Raw genomic sequence first — 16,653 nt, 5'->3', positions numbered from 1 at the left:
GTCCGAACCGTCAGGACGCTGCTGCCTGTTTGTTTTCTTTGGTTTTCTTTTGTTGTTTCCTCTTCCTCTTCTTCCTCTTCTTCCTCTTCTTTCTGCTGTTGTTTTTAGAGAAGTTTGTGGCTCAAAGCTTGAGGATCTGGACCAATCAGCTCGTGTTTACCATCTCAGGCCTAATTTATGTCAGCTTGCTAGAAGGTGTGTGTGTGTGTGTGTGTGTGTGTGTGTTTGTGTGTGTGTGTGGTTGTTTGTGTGTGTGTGTGTGTGTGTGTGTGTGTGTAGATGATCAACAGTTGCAGCTATAAAATAATGGACTATGACTTGATTCCATAGATAAATAACCATAAACTTGATACAGTAGCAGATCTTTGTGATAACTAATGATTCTGTGTGTCTGGATGGGTCATGATGCTGCCTGTCTGCCTGTCTGCCTGCCTGCCTGCCTGTCTGTCTGTCTGTCTGTCTGTCTAGTTGCTGCTGTGTATTTTGTACTTTTCTCCGGTCCTCTTTTTGCTTCAGCCTGTTGTCTTAAAGCACAACTTTAATCGCAGTTTATTTAAACAGAAAATCTAGGATTTATTCGTTTCTCTTGAGATGAATTATTGCTTGAGTATTTAATTTCACGCTGTACGTCAGAGTGAAACGGGGGCGCACCTGGACCCAGAGGGGTTGTATTCCAGCGTGTCGGCAGGTCAGCAGGTGGAGGTGTTTCAGGAGCTGACCGCTCTGAAGGGGTGAGGCAAAAAACATTCTCCTTAAAGGATCAGTCTGGTGTTCTTCTATATTCCATGTTCAGACCCAAACCAGCAACCTGTCAGTCCGTCTCAGTCCTGTCTCACTCCCTGTCTCACTTCCTGTCTGTGGCTCTCAGCTCTCAGCCCATTGGTTCCTACTGAAGACGTGAATCTTTAGAAACACCTCACAGATATATAGTTTAATGTCCTGCAGCTGCAGGAAACTACTTTTCAGCTGCTCGCTGTAGTTTTTATCAAACTAACAGCATCTGCTGGGGACTATTTTCAGCGGCGGATGAATCCACATGTGGAGCTCTAGTGAGTGTTTGTGACAGCAGGACGGTGTGTGTGGGACTGAGTCCAGATAAACTACAGTGTGGGTGTTCATGGTGATGAAGGAACATGTGACACAGTGAGGCTCACTGATGAGTTTTAATAATAATAATAATAATAATAAGATGATGATGATGTATCAGGCTGTGATATATCACACAGTACACAGTATATCACACATTAGTAGATACGTTCAGTGCTGCTTTGTGTCTGAACGTGAAGAAGAACAGAACATCACCCGACTTGTTCTTTAACAAGGTGTTTAATCCAGAAACAGCCGAACGATCACAAACATGAGGCGTGAATATCAGGATGAACTCCGATCAATAATCGATAAGCAACGCCAAACAAGCGAATGACGCAGAGCACGCCGACGTCATGAGACTGTACGCCACCTGTAGGTTTCTGAAGCTGAACGTGATAGGCTGAGACAGCTGTCAATCAAACACAAAGACCTGAATGACAGACGTGAAGTTTCCTCTGCAGTTGTTGTAGTCGGCGCCTCGCGGCTGTCGGAGTCTCAGTTTAAATATAATGACGGCCTCACTGCTTCATCAGCTCTGACAGATTCACTCCGATTTTTACTGATATGAAGTGGACCAAAGAATTTAACGACATATTTCATGTATTTTTGTTTGCTTGTGATGGAGGAAATGTTCTTCTACGTTATCGGTTCTTTGATAGTTTGGAGACCTAGAGATGTTTTACAGTACGTTGTGGCTTTTCAGATATGTTTAAGTGTTTTTCTGCTCATACAGTTTAAATGAGGGTTAGGCTGATATGTCACTTATATATTTTGGCTGTTTAAAATCTGAAGTAGGTTTTAAAAAGAATTAACAACAAAATAATAAGTAATGTTAACAGTAAAGTTCCAGCTTCTGCTTGGCCCTGTCGCGTGCTTTAAGGGTTATTTTTTTATTACTGTGTTAAAATCAAATATTTTAGATGTCAGCTTCAGTCCGAAACATCTGAAACTTCAAAAATTTCAACAACTCCTGTTGGTCAAAAATGGCATCTCGTGTTTATTTGGAGATGAAGGTCCCTGAGTTTTGTCTCCCAGGCTGTCCTCCTCTGATCAGATCCCTCCTCCTCTGATCGATCAAACTGAATCATCACGTGAAGATTTTGATCAGTGGAGCTTGTTGTAGGTCAGTTTCTAAATCTGAAACATTATCAGAGAGGAAAAGAGCTGAAGGGTCGAACAGGAAACAGGAAGTTGAGTGAAATATCTGCTGATTGTGTTAAATGTGAAGTTTTGACCGTGACGGTTCAGAAGCTTCTCAGAGAGGAAACAACCCAACGAGACAGGAAACAGTGTGTGTGTGTGTGTGTGTGTGTGTGTGTGTGTGTGTGTGTGTGTGTGTTCATGACAACATTTGTTTGTGTTTCTGAGTGAGGGTACGGAGGCCTGAGTGTGACAACCGAATAATGATTAAAGTTTTATAAAGTGAATTTGTAAAACTGATCATTGAAAATGATGCAACTAAAAAAGTCAGTTTAAAAAGTTAAAAAATAATTCTTAAAATTGCCAGTTGACATTTGGAATGAAACAAAAACTATAAATAAGATTTGTAAAATTCAAAAGCCTTTTTGAAAACCACGTTATTTATTCACAGAATAATGAAATAGAGTTACTAACACATTTAATCTTTATTTCATTAAATGTTTGTAATTACACCATTGAATAAGAATAACGTTATATATATTTGTAAATGTGAATGAAAGGCTGTAAGCATTTGAGTCTTTTAAGAAACTGAAACCTGAATGTAAAATGTATTTTCTGAATACGGAAAGTATCCAATATTCCAAAAACTGTGTTCAAGTTGCTCAAATATAAAATGTAAGTCTAAATTTAAAGTTGCTCAAATTCGGTTGAATTAAAAGATAAATACAACATTTTTTTTTGAAATTACAAAATTTTAAATAATCTTCTTGAAATTCAAAACAGGGTCAGATCGATGGTTTTCAAAGTAAAATGTTTCAGTTCAGTGGTATTAAAATTTTAGTACTCAGTAGTTGTTACTTACATTTTTGCTTCTGTAAGTTTTCAGTTACAATTTAGTTTATCATCATGTCGGCGTCGGCTTCCAGCCTCCATCAGAGAGCCTGTCTTTGTTTGTTTGTTTGTTTGTGTGGATGTGAGACAGAAATGATATGAGGCACAAAGTGTGTGTGTGTGTGTGTGTGTGTGTGTGTGTGTGTGTGTGTGCGCATGCCTTCCTCTGAGCCTTGCATGCCCTCCAGCAGCTGGACGTCCTGAACAGTTCGCTCGACAGCCTTAAAACTAAATCGCTATTTTGGAAAAAGACAAAACAACCAAGAGGGCGTCTCTGCTTCAGATCTTCACGCTCTTCACGTGGAATCCAAATCTGTACAGTTTGTAAAAGGCAGCACAGGCTGACGTTTTCTTTTGCTCTCAGATCTCTATGAATATATATAGTTGCACCATGTTGATGTGTGTACCTGTTGAGTATATTTATTTGAACAGAGGAATAAATATTTCTGGACATCACTGACTCTGTTTGGTTTGTGGTTGTAATCTGGATCCGGTTCCCGACTGATGCAGAAAAATACTTAAACCGTAACAATATTTTCTTTGTCTCTGTCGTTAGACGTGAAGATTCTTCACTTTCTTGTCGTCTCATGTGTTAAAGGGTCCCGGTGGAGGTCTGACCACCCGGAGCTGCAGTCCGCCTGTCGGTGGTGGTAACACACCAGAACATGTATAACGCTGCAACAAAGGTAGTGAAGAAGAAGACTATTTAAACTTTGTACATGAAAACTCCACAGGGCACCTTCAGGTATAGAGCTGGAGTCAGGGTGTGGTTAGCTTAGCTTAGCTTAGCATAAAGACTGGAAGCAAGGGGAAACAGCTGGCCTGGCTACAGTCTACAGTTATGCTAGCTGCTCTGTGAGGCTATATTAAATGCTAACATCAGCATGCTAACATACTCACACGACAATGCTAGCATGCTAATCGTTAGCAGGTATAATGTTTACCATGTTCACCATTGTAGTTTAGCATGTTAGCATGCTAACATTTGCTAACTAGCAGTAAACAGAGTGCAGCTGAGGCTGATGGGAATGTCGTTACTTCTGCAGGTTTTTGCTCCTAAACAAACGTGTTGGACACATTAAAAGTCCAGATCTCAGCATCTCTTAAACTCGCTCAGGAACACGTTGAATCCGGTTCGTTTCATTTGGTTCAGTTTTTACCCGAAAGGATGAAACGGAACAGAAGAAGAGTTAAATCCTGAACGCGTGTTTGTTGTGATGACGACCAGAAGGTCATTTTATTGAAGTGTTAGTTTTTGTATCAACACGTCACAAACACACAAACACTAAACAGGACATCGGTGCGACTCTGTACAAATAACTTACAAAACCTGCGTCTGTTAGAAATATAGAGTTGAAGCTTTTCTCTGAACATCGTTACAGAAACGTCAGCGCTGCAAAACAAAGTCCATATTAACAAAAAGGCAATGAGTTAAGTCTTAAATCCATTATTTCTTCTGATTTTTACACTCGGACAGTCTGATGGTTTCACTGCGTTCCAGAGTTTTAAAAGTTTTTTTTAATGTAAAAACAACAAAACTTTATCAAAACTCAAATCATTTCAGAGTTAACAAATATTGTTATTTATTTAAAAAGAAGTCAAATTAAAACTCAACCCAAGATTAAATCACTTGTTAATACGTTGATATTTTGAGGTGAACATCAAAACAACACGGAGCTGTCTGGTTATTGATATTTACAGGATATTGATTATGTTAAATCAACAAACAGTGCACGTGTGTGTGTGTGTGTCAAGGAGTTTTTCAAGGATTATTCAGAAAATTTCATTTCATTAAATTTCATTTGCAGGCTAAAGTTTAATGTTAAAATAGACTTAATGAAGCTTCATGAAGCTGTCAGATTGTCAGCAGCTCAAGTGATCAAACAAATCACATCCACATCTGGAGTTAAATGGGAATCATTATCATGAACAGATTTATTGGACTGAGTAATCCTCAGTGAAAAACTCCCCAAATGATCACGAAACATTCTCTAAAACATTCATCACTACGTCGTCTACATACTGTGGGTCTGAAGAACCGGGACTCTCTCTGAAGCAGGGCTCCTACACAGAGTTAGTCTGGAAAACCTGGTTGTGGATCCACGTCTTTATATCTTTATTACAGAGAAACGTGGTGATTAAAAACACTTGATGAGCCTGTTTTCAGTGTGTTGATCGAGGTAAATGTGGACGAACGCCGAATCTTGAATGTCACAAAACCTTTTGGGCGTTTTGCTTCTCGGAGCTCTTCGGCAACGTGTCGGTTCATCTGGGAGTCTCGACAGCGGTTGGATGGATTGTGATGAAATGTGGTTCAGACCTTCATGTTCCCCTCGGGATGAACTCAAATAAGATTAAGATGGTGAACATCAGCATGTTAGCATGCTGTTGTTAGCATTTAGCTCAAAGCATCGCTGTGTGTAAATACAGCCTCAGAGTCCTGCTTAGATTTTTAGTTCCTTTTGTTTGTGTATCTATTATACTATTATTTGTGATCGTTTATGAAGCATTTTAATTCCTGAACTCTTCCTTTCTTTTTTGTTTTAACCACCTCTACAAATTTAATCCCACCCACAGCCAAGTTTGGTAAATATCTGGATGTGTTTTACTTGAGGTTTCAAACCGTTTCCTGTAATTGGTTGCCAAATTAAAAGCGTGGCCTGTTTGACAAAAGTTATCTTAAACACATTCTGACTTTTCAACCGAATTCCTGCAAAATGTGATGGCATTTCACCTGTAGGTGGCACCGCAGCAGCTCGACCAATTTAAATGGTCGTTATGAAACTGAAACTCCCTTGAAAATTTGTACAATTCATCTTTGTGCAAAACCTGAATATTAATGAACAGGGGTATTTGGGTATTCTCCAAACATTTACCATGACTGGCTCTATTATTGGAGTGTTGTTGTGTACTGGACTGGCCTGAGGGGGCGCTACAGTAGCAATATGTTGTGTGGTGAACGACGAAGGTCAAAACATTTCAACAGGCTGAATAAAAGCCGAGTATGAACCCTGTTAAAACATCCTGGTGTCCTCTTTACAGTCTCTGCTGTGACTGTACGGACATCAGTGATGACGAGAAACACAATAACTGATCGGTGTCAAAGTGCAGAGTGATGCTGTACAGTGAAGAGGGGGATCATGGGTAAGGGTGCAGCTCTCCGGCGGCGGCGGCGGTCAGGCGCTGCTCGTCACCGTTGGTGTGCACAGTGAAGCTGCTGTGGCGGCTGCCCCAGTCGTAGCAGTCGGAGGAAAGACTGTCAGAGAGACGAGAAACTGTCAGTGTATTCTGTCTCTGCTGGAGGACGAGATGGACAACATGTGGACGACTGACTGTACACCATTCCATGTTAACCTGACACCAACCTGTGATACATATATATAATCGTCAGTGCTGGAGAGTAACTAAGTACTTGTACTTGAAGTATTGTACTTGAACGGTGACATCAGTGATGATGTTTGTACCTTGCTGATGCATTCTGGGGAGGAATGCTCCACGCCAGGTCATCGTCACTGTCGTACCGACGAGGGTTGTCAAAGAAATATCCTCTGGAGGAGAGAACGTGGTTCGGTATCCCAGCGGTGCTCTGAGGAGACAAAGACTCATTATCAGTAAAGACTAAACACAGAAGCTCCGCTGATAAAATCCAACACCAGCTGTGAAAAGGCTCAGCATCATGGTTCAGCATTATGATGGTGATGGCGCTAGAGGAAAAGTCAGGGGTTCAAAGTCAGTAAGACAATCCTTCCAATATTTGTTGAGATATTTCAGTCTGGACAAAACCAGTGGACTGACCGACCCATTGACATTGCCATTCCTAGAGCCATGCTGTAGCTGAAAAACAACCAAGTGCAAGTACTGCAGAGGTCAGAGGTCACCTGACCCTGCCAGGAGGACTGACCCTTTCCTGAGGCGGCCGTCGGACCCTGAAGAAGAAGACGACCAGCGAGGTGGGCAGCAGCTCCCAGACGAACAGAATCACCCCGAACACGATGTAACCAGCGTCTCCCAGCGACGAACGCAAGTCCGCCTGGAGACGCAGGTCAAAGGTAAGACTCGGAACCAGTGAACAGCACATGAACAGACACCTGTGGCCGACCTCACCTGGTCTGAGACGTTGTACCAGTCATAGTCGAAGGAGTTGATGGTCTCGATGTCGGTGAGGGCGAGCACCACCAGGTTGTAACAGGCCCGCGATGCGTACAGCAACACCACCATGATGCCGATCAGAGTCACCTGGCACACCGACGTCCCCTGCACACACAGGTATCATTCTTTCTGATTCATTTTAATTGGTATTTACATGTAAATATTGAGAAACCTTTACCTTTGACTCCAGGTAGATGTTGGCCAGCGACATCTTGGCGACCTTGTAGAGGCAGACGGACAGCGAGACGGCGCAGAGGACAAACAGGCTGTCGTTGATGGTGACCCTCACCAGGACGATGGTCTTGACGTCAGCGGCGGTCATTTTGACCAGCAGGGCGCAGACCAGATTAACCACCAGGAAGAGAAGACTGACGCCCAAGAAGACCAGATACAGAGGAAGTCTGGAGGAGGGGGGACAAGGACAGAGCTGGTCTGGACTCTGAAAGATCTCTAGAAGGGTTTATCCTCAGTACCATCTTTAACCTCTAACTACATTTTAAACATGTCAGTCAGTCAGAATGAGTTGGTTGAAGAAGTTACCTGTACTTAAGCAGTGCAGGTGTGTACTTGGACTTCGCCTTAAAGTAAACCTGTGAGGGAAAAGAAAAAAGGTTGATTACACACTTACAGCTGTTTTCAGCCTGTTTCACACCCTCTGTGATTGTCCTGCTGTGAGGAGGTGAAAGGAGCTGGGGTTTGAACTTTAATTCTTTACACAACTTACAAAAGAGTCCAACACCATGAATGTCTTCCAGGAGAGACTGTCTGAAAATGTGCCTATCTATGGCGATCGGCTTTTGAGTGTGTCCGTTTGGAACAACTATAAACAGCTTTAATCTCTGTGGTCGTACAACACGTCGTACGAGCCGCTTCTTTTCGAGCGTGATCCCTGAGACACCAACCTGTGGACTGACTGTGTGGAGGGCATTGGTTCAAAAGGTTCAACAGAGCCCGGGATGTAAACTGTCCATGACCGTGGAAGATGCCGAATGTCTCGAGAGAGCCAACAGTCTGCAGCTCATTTCATCGATTAGTCCCTCCTCTCTGACTGAAGGTGGCCTCATTAAGGAAATAAGACACCAAAGCGTTTGGTCGGAAAAACCTGCGTCATCTCAGCTCTCAGGAAGCTGCTGCTGGTAAAGTGCTCATTTCTATTCTGAAAAGAATCTTCATGCTCTGGTCTATTTCCGAATCCACCAGCTGCTGTGGATGAATGAGGAGGAGAGGCAGCTGCTTCACTGATCGCCCCAAATCACTCAGTCCAACATGCGTATACGATCACGAACAACGGGATGGTTCAGGTTGCATCTTCTCATGTTTGTTTCCATTTAACCCAAAACAAAGACCCTCAAACTGACTGAACGACTGCAGGGCGACTGCAGCTCAGGTGAGTGGGTGGGCCATTTCATGTAGGGTTGGTGGTTCGATTCCCAGCTCCTCCTCTCCACAAGTACAAGTGTCCTTGAGCAAATTTCTCTCAATGACTTTATGTGCAGGAGAAATGTTGCTTTATGAAGGCAGTGAATTGAGACAAATCTGTTTGTCCCATAGACTGTATACAAAGATGGACGACATGACAGCTCCCCAAAAGTGAAGCCAAAACACCTCGATCGCCCCCTGCTGGCTGGCTGCAGTATAGCTCATAAGCCCTAGTTTCATGTAGCACAGTTTCAGAAATAGCCGCTGTTTTAACAACACACCAAAGTCACAATCTGCTCAAATCTTTTCTGTCGCTTCTGAACTCGATAATTACTTGAACCCCAGAATTTTCCTTTAAATTTCTTGCTATTTGAGTTTGAGTTATGTTGACTTACAACGACCTGGACACCTGCGTCCATCTCATCCAAGCTTGTCACATTTTTGTGGCCTTTTTTATGTTGTTATTTTTCATGGATGTATCTTGTGTAGGAGGAGCATGTTTCTATTCTCAATCCCACCTACCAACCTTACTGATTGATTGTTTCTCCAACCTCCAGAAATAACTGTCAATAAACACGACACCACGTTAGAATCCAAATTAGAGGTCTGTAACTGTAACTTATTTGGTATCTTTGGAGACTTAAAGATCTCGACTAGAATTATGACAAAGTTTTGGGTGTTTAAACAATACTTGCTGCTCGACTTGAGTTCATATTGATGGACACACTGATGGGTCCAACAGGGTTTAAGAGGTTAAGGAATAACTGAAAACAGGCTGAAAAACAGTGTTTACCTGCCCTCTCTGGTTGAAAGTTCAAGACTGTTGCATCGCTGATGGGTGTGGTCAGAAATGTTGCACCTGTAACCACACCCAACAGTGATGTCACAGTGTACTGACACACCCTAGAGTACACTTCTACATCACTGCAGCCAGGAGAGAAGTTAAAGCACTGGAGCTGCTGTTATGTTACTCTTTAAAGAACATTGTGGGCCAGCCTTTATGCTACCAGTATCACCAGTGACTCTTCCACCAGTACCAGCACCAGCAGCAGTGTCCCCCTCACCTGTGCACAGTAGAGGTTCATGAGGCTGAGGGTGAAGAACTGCAGGCAGACGGGGAAGCAGTAGAGCAGCCAGAAGGCGAAGGGTCCGAGTGCGTTGGCGGTCACACAGTCTCTGAAGTAGAAGGAGAAGAGGAGGGCGCGCAGGGCGGCCCACAGCAGACACAGGAACAGGAAGGCCGTCTGGTAGCTGAACCGCTTGTGTCGGTATCGCAGCACCAGCCAGAGCTGGGCGTAGACGAAGGCGAACAGCAACGAGTAGAAGATGGTGTAGGCGATGGTCAGACCCAGCTTCACATAGGGGGGGATGGCCGGCGTGATGGTGGGAGGAGGAGGAAGGTGGGTGCCGTTACCGGCATGCTGCTGCTCCTGTGCCGGGTTCCCCTCCATCGCCTCCCCATTCATCCCCCGTGTTCCCCAGGAGAGGGAGGGAGGGAGAGGGGGTTACAGACAGACCGGCAGCCTCTTATCTCCGGGTGAAGAAGAAGAAACGTGTCTCAGCTCGTTAGACGGATCCTTCACATCCATCGACTCTCCTCCAGACACACCGTCTGACTCACAGAGAAGAGGAGGAGGAGGAGAGACACCTCCCCTCTTTTTGCCGGTGCCTGCTGCAGAGCTATTGGTGGCTGTTGGTCACATGATTACACTCCCCAACAGGCGATTGGCTGAGCAGGAGGAGGATGCTGCAGAGAGGAGAGAAAGGTGGAGAGATGGATCTGGAAGGAGAGAGAGGTAAACTGGGATCTGTGGTCCCACCCACCACACACACACACACACACACACACACACACTGTGTCACAGCAGCATCATACAGGCGCCTTCGACTGATACTGGTTTTTATTGGCCGTATCAGACAGATACTGGTGGATGTAGATGAATGTGTTTTGCGGCAGAGAAATGCAATTATTTAAGAGTATTTTTTATGAAATAGTATGTTTGAATACTTTCATGATTTTTCCTCTTATCTTTGTATGAATGAATGAATGAATGAGCCAATGAACTAATTAACAGTCATGAATGAATAATAGGGTGAATTAACGAAATAATAGACAGATAAATGACTGAAGTTAACTACTTTAAAACAACAAGGCACATTTATACAGTCCCACACTTGACACAGGGCTTTGAAAACCAATATGTTGATGGTGTGTATTCACATGTCAAAGTTCAACCAGTGTAAAACTCTGCAAGAAGTGAATACTTTGATCACAACATGTCATTCAAATTAACTAAATGTGGAAAATGTACATGTCAAAAATGCAAAATAATAATTTATTAGAGCCTCAGCAGTGTCTTTAAATTTGTCCATGTTTAATCCCCCCAAATTCTCTCAATAGTAAAAGAATATATATATATTTATATTTATTTATTATATATATGTGATGAGCATCTAAAACAACATTTAGATCTCTGGACATGGAGCTTACATACATGCACACAACTAGTACAATATTGACCCGTTCTGTAGTAAATATAGATTTAGCATCAGTCAGACTGGAGTATGAATGAATGGCCAGTATCGACCCTGATATCAGTCTAATCCTAATATAGCCCTCCTCCTCTTCCTCCTCCTCCTCCTCTTCTCTCTCTCTGCAGTTTTTCCTCTCTGTTATTATATAACAGGCAGGTTGTTAGATAACAGAGGATGCTGTGCAGCTCATCTCAACACACTGACGACAAAGATACACACCCCATTTTTATTCTATTTTTGCCTTCATGTTGTGAGATGATGTCGATTTGAACCAAATAATTTTAATACTTTAAATATTTGTCTCAAATCATCTTCAGGTTGAAAATAAATGACAACATTATCATTACAACACCTTTTATTGAATGTCTAAGTGTTTAATATGTCCTTTTGTAGCATATGTTGTACCTCTACCCAAATATGTTTATTATACAGCAGTCATGTTTTATATAACGTGTTAAATGATTATCCTATAGATAATATACAATACTCCTCTCTCTCTATATATATATATATATATATGTTATATATAAGAAATGGCTTCCTTTAATTAGGAGATTGTAAGTAAAAAGTCAATTGTAAAATCAAATTATGTTTTGTCATATTAAACTGTTATTTTATAGTATGTGTAGTTGATGCAGGTTATAGGCCCACACATCTGTTGTAACTGTAAGCTGTGGTGGAAAGTAACTAAGTACATTTACTCAAGTACTGCACTTAAGTATCTCAAAATTGTGCTTGAGTATTTCCATTTAATGTTACCGTATACTTCTACTCCACTACTTTTCAGAGGGGAATGAAAATAAGAAGTCTGAAAAAGTAATTTACATTTGTGTATCAGTACTTATTTTTTTCATCTTCTCTCTCTCATTAATCATCACGACCCCTCAGATTTATCTGGAGACCCTTTGGAGTGGCCTGACCCCTAGGTTGGGAACCACTGGACTAAACTAGCTAACTGTATATAAAGTAGTTAAAACTAGCTAACTGTATATACAGTAGTTAAACTAGCTAACTGTATATAAAGTAGTTAAACTAGCTAACTGTATATACAGTAGTTAAACTAGCTAACTGTATGTAAAGTAGTTAAAACTAGCTAACTGTATATAAAGAAGTAGTTAAAACTAGCTAACTGTATATAAAGAAGTAGTTAAAACTAGCTAACTGTATATAAAGAAGTAGTTAAACTAGCTAACTGTATATAAAGTAGTTAAACTAGCTAACTGTATATAAAGTAGTTAAACTAGCTAACTGTATATAAAGTAGTTTAAACAAGCTAACTGTATATAAAGTAGTTAAACAAGCTAACTGTATATAAAGTAGCTAAACAAGCTAACTGTATATAAAGTAGTTAAACTAGCTAACTGTATATAAAGTAGTTAAACAAGCTAACTGTATATAAAGCAGTTAAACTAGCTAACTGTATATAAAGTAGTTAAACTAGCTAACTGTATATAAAGCAGTTAAACAAGCTAACTGTATATAAAGTAGTTTAAACAAGCTAACTGTATATAAAGTAGTTAAACTAGCTAACAGTATATAAAGTAGTTAAACTAGCTCCACCTCGAGCAGCTCCAACAGTAAATGCTGCTCTCACATTGATGCGTCAGTAACAATCTAATAATGCCAGAATCAGATATCAGTCACAGGAGAACATTTTACTGCAGAACATGTACTTTTACTGATGATAACTAAAGAAGCTGATCATATTTTTGTACTTTTGTTGAAGTCGGCCTGAATGCAGGACCTCTACTTGTAATGCAGTATTTTTACAGTAATGTATTGATACTTTCACTTCGGTAAAGGATCTGAGTACCACTTCTTCCACTTACTGTAAGATACGAAACATTACATTAAATGGGTTTAAATAAGGTTTAACAAGATGATTAAACTTGAAAAACCTGTATGTTTCCAGGTGAACGAATACTGCTTCTTCTGCAGTATAGAATAAAAAGCGATATGTTTCGTGAAAAACTTTGTTGGATGTAAGAATTACAAGTTAATAGTCAAAATAAGTAATGTATGTATGTTTTTGGAACACACTTTTAAAAATACATCTTCCAAAGTGCTTTTTTGCTGTACTGCCAGGATGAAATGCATCTTGACAGAACATAAATATTGTAAAGCTCTGTGAGGATTTTATTCTTGTTCTGTGGAGCCGGCAGCAGCTGAACCCACTGAACTCCTCCTGTTCTTGTTCGGTCTGAATCAAGGAGCCTACATACAACACGATACAGAAGTATTCAGATTCCCTACGTATAACACAGTAACACCGCATTGTAAAACGTTCAACAGTTAAAAATAAAAAACGTGGCTCAGTGAAGGAGCTGAAAGGTCTGACAGCTGCATGATGAGCATTACTGACACGACTGAGGATGAAGAAAGGTTGAAGAGGAAATACAAGGACAGGAGGGAAATTAGAGGAGGAAAGTGTGAAATAAATAAAGGGGAAGTGGAGAGAGGATTGGATGGGAAGAAAACGAATGGAAGGATGAAAACGGAAGGAAAAAACAAAGACAAAGGGAGGAGAGAGGAGGGAAAGTAAAGGATGTAGTGACACAGTTGGATTCTGTCCACTAGAGGGCGACAGTGTCCTGAATCAACGTGTTGACTGAACCAAAGACAAGCTGAGGACCCACAGTGTCTCCATCACAGGGTTGTTTTGTGTCTTATTGTGATGTATTGTTTGTCTGCAGCAGTTATATAAATATATAACACTCAGCTTAACCTATAACGTGTGACATGAACAGCACATATAATAATACAAGTAAACATCTCTCCTTAATGTTACTGTTATAGTGTTGGGATCTGCCTGTTGTCATTGCCATGGGGACGCTACAGCATGCTGTTTAATGCAGATACAGTCACTGTACGTGCACACAGCAGACTGCAGCTTCCTTAATCTTCACGTCTGCAGAACTCTTAAAAACAAAGCATGAAGCATTAAAATACAAATACACATCATAGAAATGTCTTCTGAGATATTTGTCATTTAAATAGAGAAGGAAGGCCCAGCTCTAAAGGTCCTGACCTCTAAAACTATGGACCTACCTATGAAGGAGGACTACTCCTGCAGCTTCACCAGGACTCTGGTGTTTACAGTCGTTAAGACCTTTATTTTGAAAAATAAAGTTGACCGGACGTCATGTAGCATTTATTTAACCCCCTCCTCCCCCACAGGTTGTTAGTCCCGCTGCTCCTCCATCCATTCATCTCTCCCCCCGCCTCTCCTTCCCCTCAGTCCGCCGCTGCGCGCCGCTGTATCTGCTGCTCGTGTCGCCCGCTGTCCTCACCTCCTCCCCGGCTCTCCTCACTGGGGAACACCGCTGGTCTGACTGCGTCTGTGGAGCATTACGGAGAAAATGAGTCCCCGGTCCCGGAGCTGGTTGTGGGTCTGGTCGTGCTTGCTGAGCCTGAGCGTTTTGACCCGGGCTCTGGAGCTGGAGGAGCTGTTTGAGTTCGGAGAAGAGGCCGGAGACCAGCAGCTGCAGCCCGGCTCGGACTCCACCGCCGAGCTGCCTCTCAACGGATCTGTGTTCCTCTTCGGGGAAGCCTTCGACAAAGTTTATGTGAGTTTAACATCCAGCTGGTGGTGTGTTTAACGGGGAGGAGGACAGATTTCACCATGAAGTTCATTCATCCAAGTTTACAAAGAGCTCCAGAATCAGTGTAAAACCCTCAAAACTCCGTTTTACAGTTTAACTCCAGTTAAGGTGGAATGACTGTTCGCTCAGTTCCAACAAGTTAAACAGAAATGAGACAAAATAAAAAAGCATTTCAGAAATGAAACAATATCAAATAGAACTTAAAATGGCTGAAATTCTCTTCAGTTCTTGTAGAGCTGCAGTGATCGATTATTGATTTTTGTTCCGGTAACCGTTCATCCAGCCAGAGCTCAAGACTCCCCTTAACATCTCACTTATGTTGCCAAAAATATGAAAACATGAAACAGAAACAAATCCTAGTCAAATCATGTGGACTTTTTCATCATTGTGCAGATATTTCTTATTTTTACTTGATAACTAACGTGATGAACCACTTTGAAACCAGTTTGACACCAAATCTATTCGTTTTCAAACCTGTGAACACCTCATGTTAAGGTGACATGTGATACTTTACATGACTTTTAGGAGTAAAGCTCTAACCCCCAAATGTTCCCATAACTCTGCACTCTGCTCGGACACTAAAATAACAACAATAATAATAATAAGTTTAGATTCGGCTGCAGTCGAGGGGACTTTGGCTTTAAGTCTTTGTTCCAGTGAGTGTTTCTGGACTGGGCTGCTGACGACGTTTGATCAGGGATCTTTGGTTATTTTGTGAATCTGTCTCGTCCTTCTCGCCTTCGTTCACTCCAGAATTAAAGTGACTTTTTAAAATTCTATGTAATTAATGTTTATTGATCCAGGATGATTGATCCGTCTGTTAAGTGTCCTTTTGATACAATCTTCATTTCAGTCACTTTGTCTTCGCTCTGTTTGTTTGTTGACGCCCGATAAGGTTTTCTGTTCAATCAGTGAGTGACACCTTAACTCCTTTCGATTCTTACGCTTCAAATCTCCCTCAACTCCCACTGTTCACACTCTGTTTACCTCAACTGCTTTCAGTGCTGATACTTCAACACTTCAACTGATATCATCCTTTATACACTTGAACCGGCACCAACATCTTCCAGGACTTCAACTCCAGCTCAGCCTTTAATTTACACTTCGATTTCTTTCAGAGCTTGAACTTCAACTTCAGTTTCATTCAGTGCTCATTAAACTTGCACGTCAACTCCTTTCAGTAATTGCATTTCGACTGCCACGTCAACTTAATTCAGTATTTGAACTATTTCAAATGCAAATGTGTGTTTGATAAGTGAATTGTCTCGTCTGTGAGCGCTCTGTCGGCTCTGTTTGTTTGTTGACACCTGATAAGGTTTTCTATTGGCTCTTAATCACCTCACACACTTTGTGACTGTTTACAAAATAAGAGCCTCTGTGTGTCCCCCTGCAGTCGTAGCTGCTGCCTTGGTTTCAGATCCACATCAGTCCTGCTGGTTTCTGACTCGGAGTGTTTGATTTGTGGGTTTGTGGTGACACCTTGAAGTGTTTGTGATACTAATACCACACTGTGAAAATACTCTGTTACAGTAAATGTATAAGCAGTCAGATGTCCCCTGTGTCTGTCCCCCTGTGTCTGTCCCCCTGTGTCTGTCCCCCTGTGTCTGTCCTCCTGTGTCTGTCCTCCTGTGTCTGTCCCCCTGTGTCTGTCCTCCTGTGTCTGTCCCTCTGTAACTGTCCCCCTGTGTCTGTCCCTCTGTAACTGTCCCCCTGTAACTGTCCTCCTGTGTCTGTCCCCCTGTATCTGTCCCCCTGTGTCTGTCCTCCTGTGTCTGTCCCCCTGTGTCTGTCCCCCTGTGTCTGTCCCTCTGTAACTGTCCCCCTGTAA

At 41.9% G+C, this 16,653-nt stretch overlaps 2 protein-coding genes across 2 annotated transcripts in view; one reads left to right on the top strand and one right to left on the bottom strand.

Annotated features, from left to right (window-relative positions):
• Nucleotides 1-6,258: 6,258 nt before the first annotated feature.
• gpr137bb (G protein-coupled receptor 137Bb) lies at nt 6,259-10,154 on the bottom strand. Its single transcript, XM_070922744.1, has 7 exons — nt 9,753-10,154; nt 7,810-7,859; nt 7,448-7,670; nt 7,225-7,374; nt 7,022-7,150; nt 6,585-6,706; nt 6,259-6,376 (listed from the first exon to the last, which is right to left on the bottom strand). Exons 1-7 carry the CDS (start codon nt 10,152-10,154, stop codon nt 6,259-6,261), a joined length of 1,194 nt encoding a protein of 397 aa, XP_070778845.1.
• A 4,428-nt stretch (nt 10,155-14,582) lies between these two features.
• Nucleotides 14,583-16,653, top strand: part of LOC139299419 (nidogen-1-like) — a 29,604-nt gene continuing 27,533 nt past the window's right edge. Inside the window, exon 1 of the mRNA XM_070922325.1 lies at nt 14,583-14,789. Coding sequence (XP_070778426.1) covers nt 14,583-14,789 — 207 coding nt within the window. The remainder of the gene's footprint in view (nt 14,790-16,653) is intronic.

This window comes from Enoplosus armatus, chromosome 2 (assembly GCF_043641665.1).
Source record: "Enoplosus armatus isolate fEnoArm2 chromosome 2, fEnoArm2.hap1, whole genome shotgun sequence".
In the NCBI taxonomy this organism is placed as follows: Eukaryota; Metazoa; Chordata; class Actinopteri; order Centrarchiformes; family Enoplosidae; genus Enoplosus; species Enoplosus armatus.
Note: the sequence above shows the minus strand (reverse complement) of the source record. Positions and strands in the feature narration are given on the sequence as shown.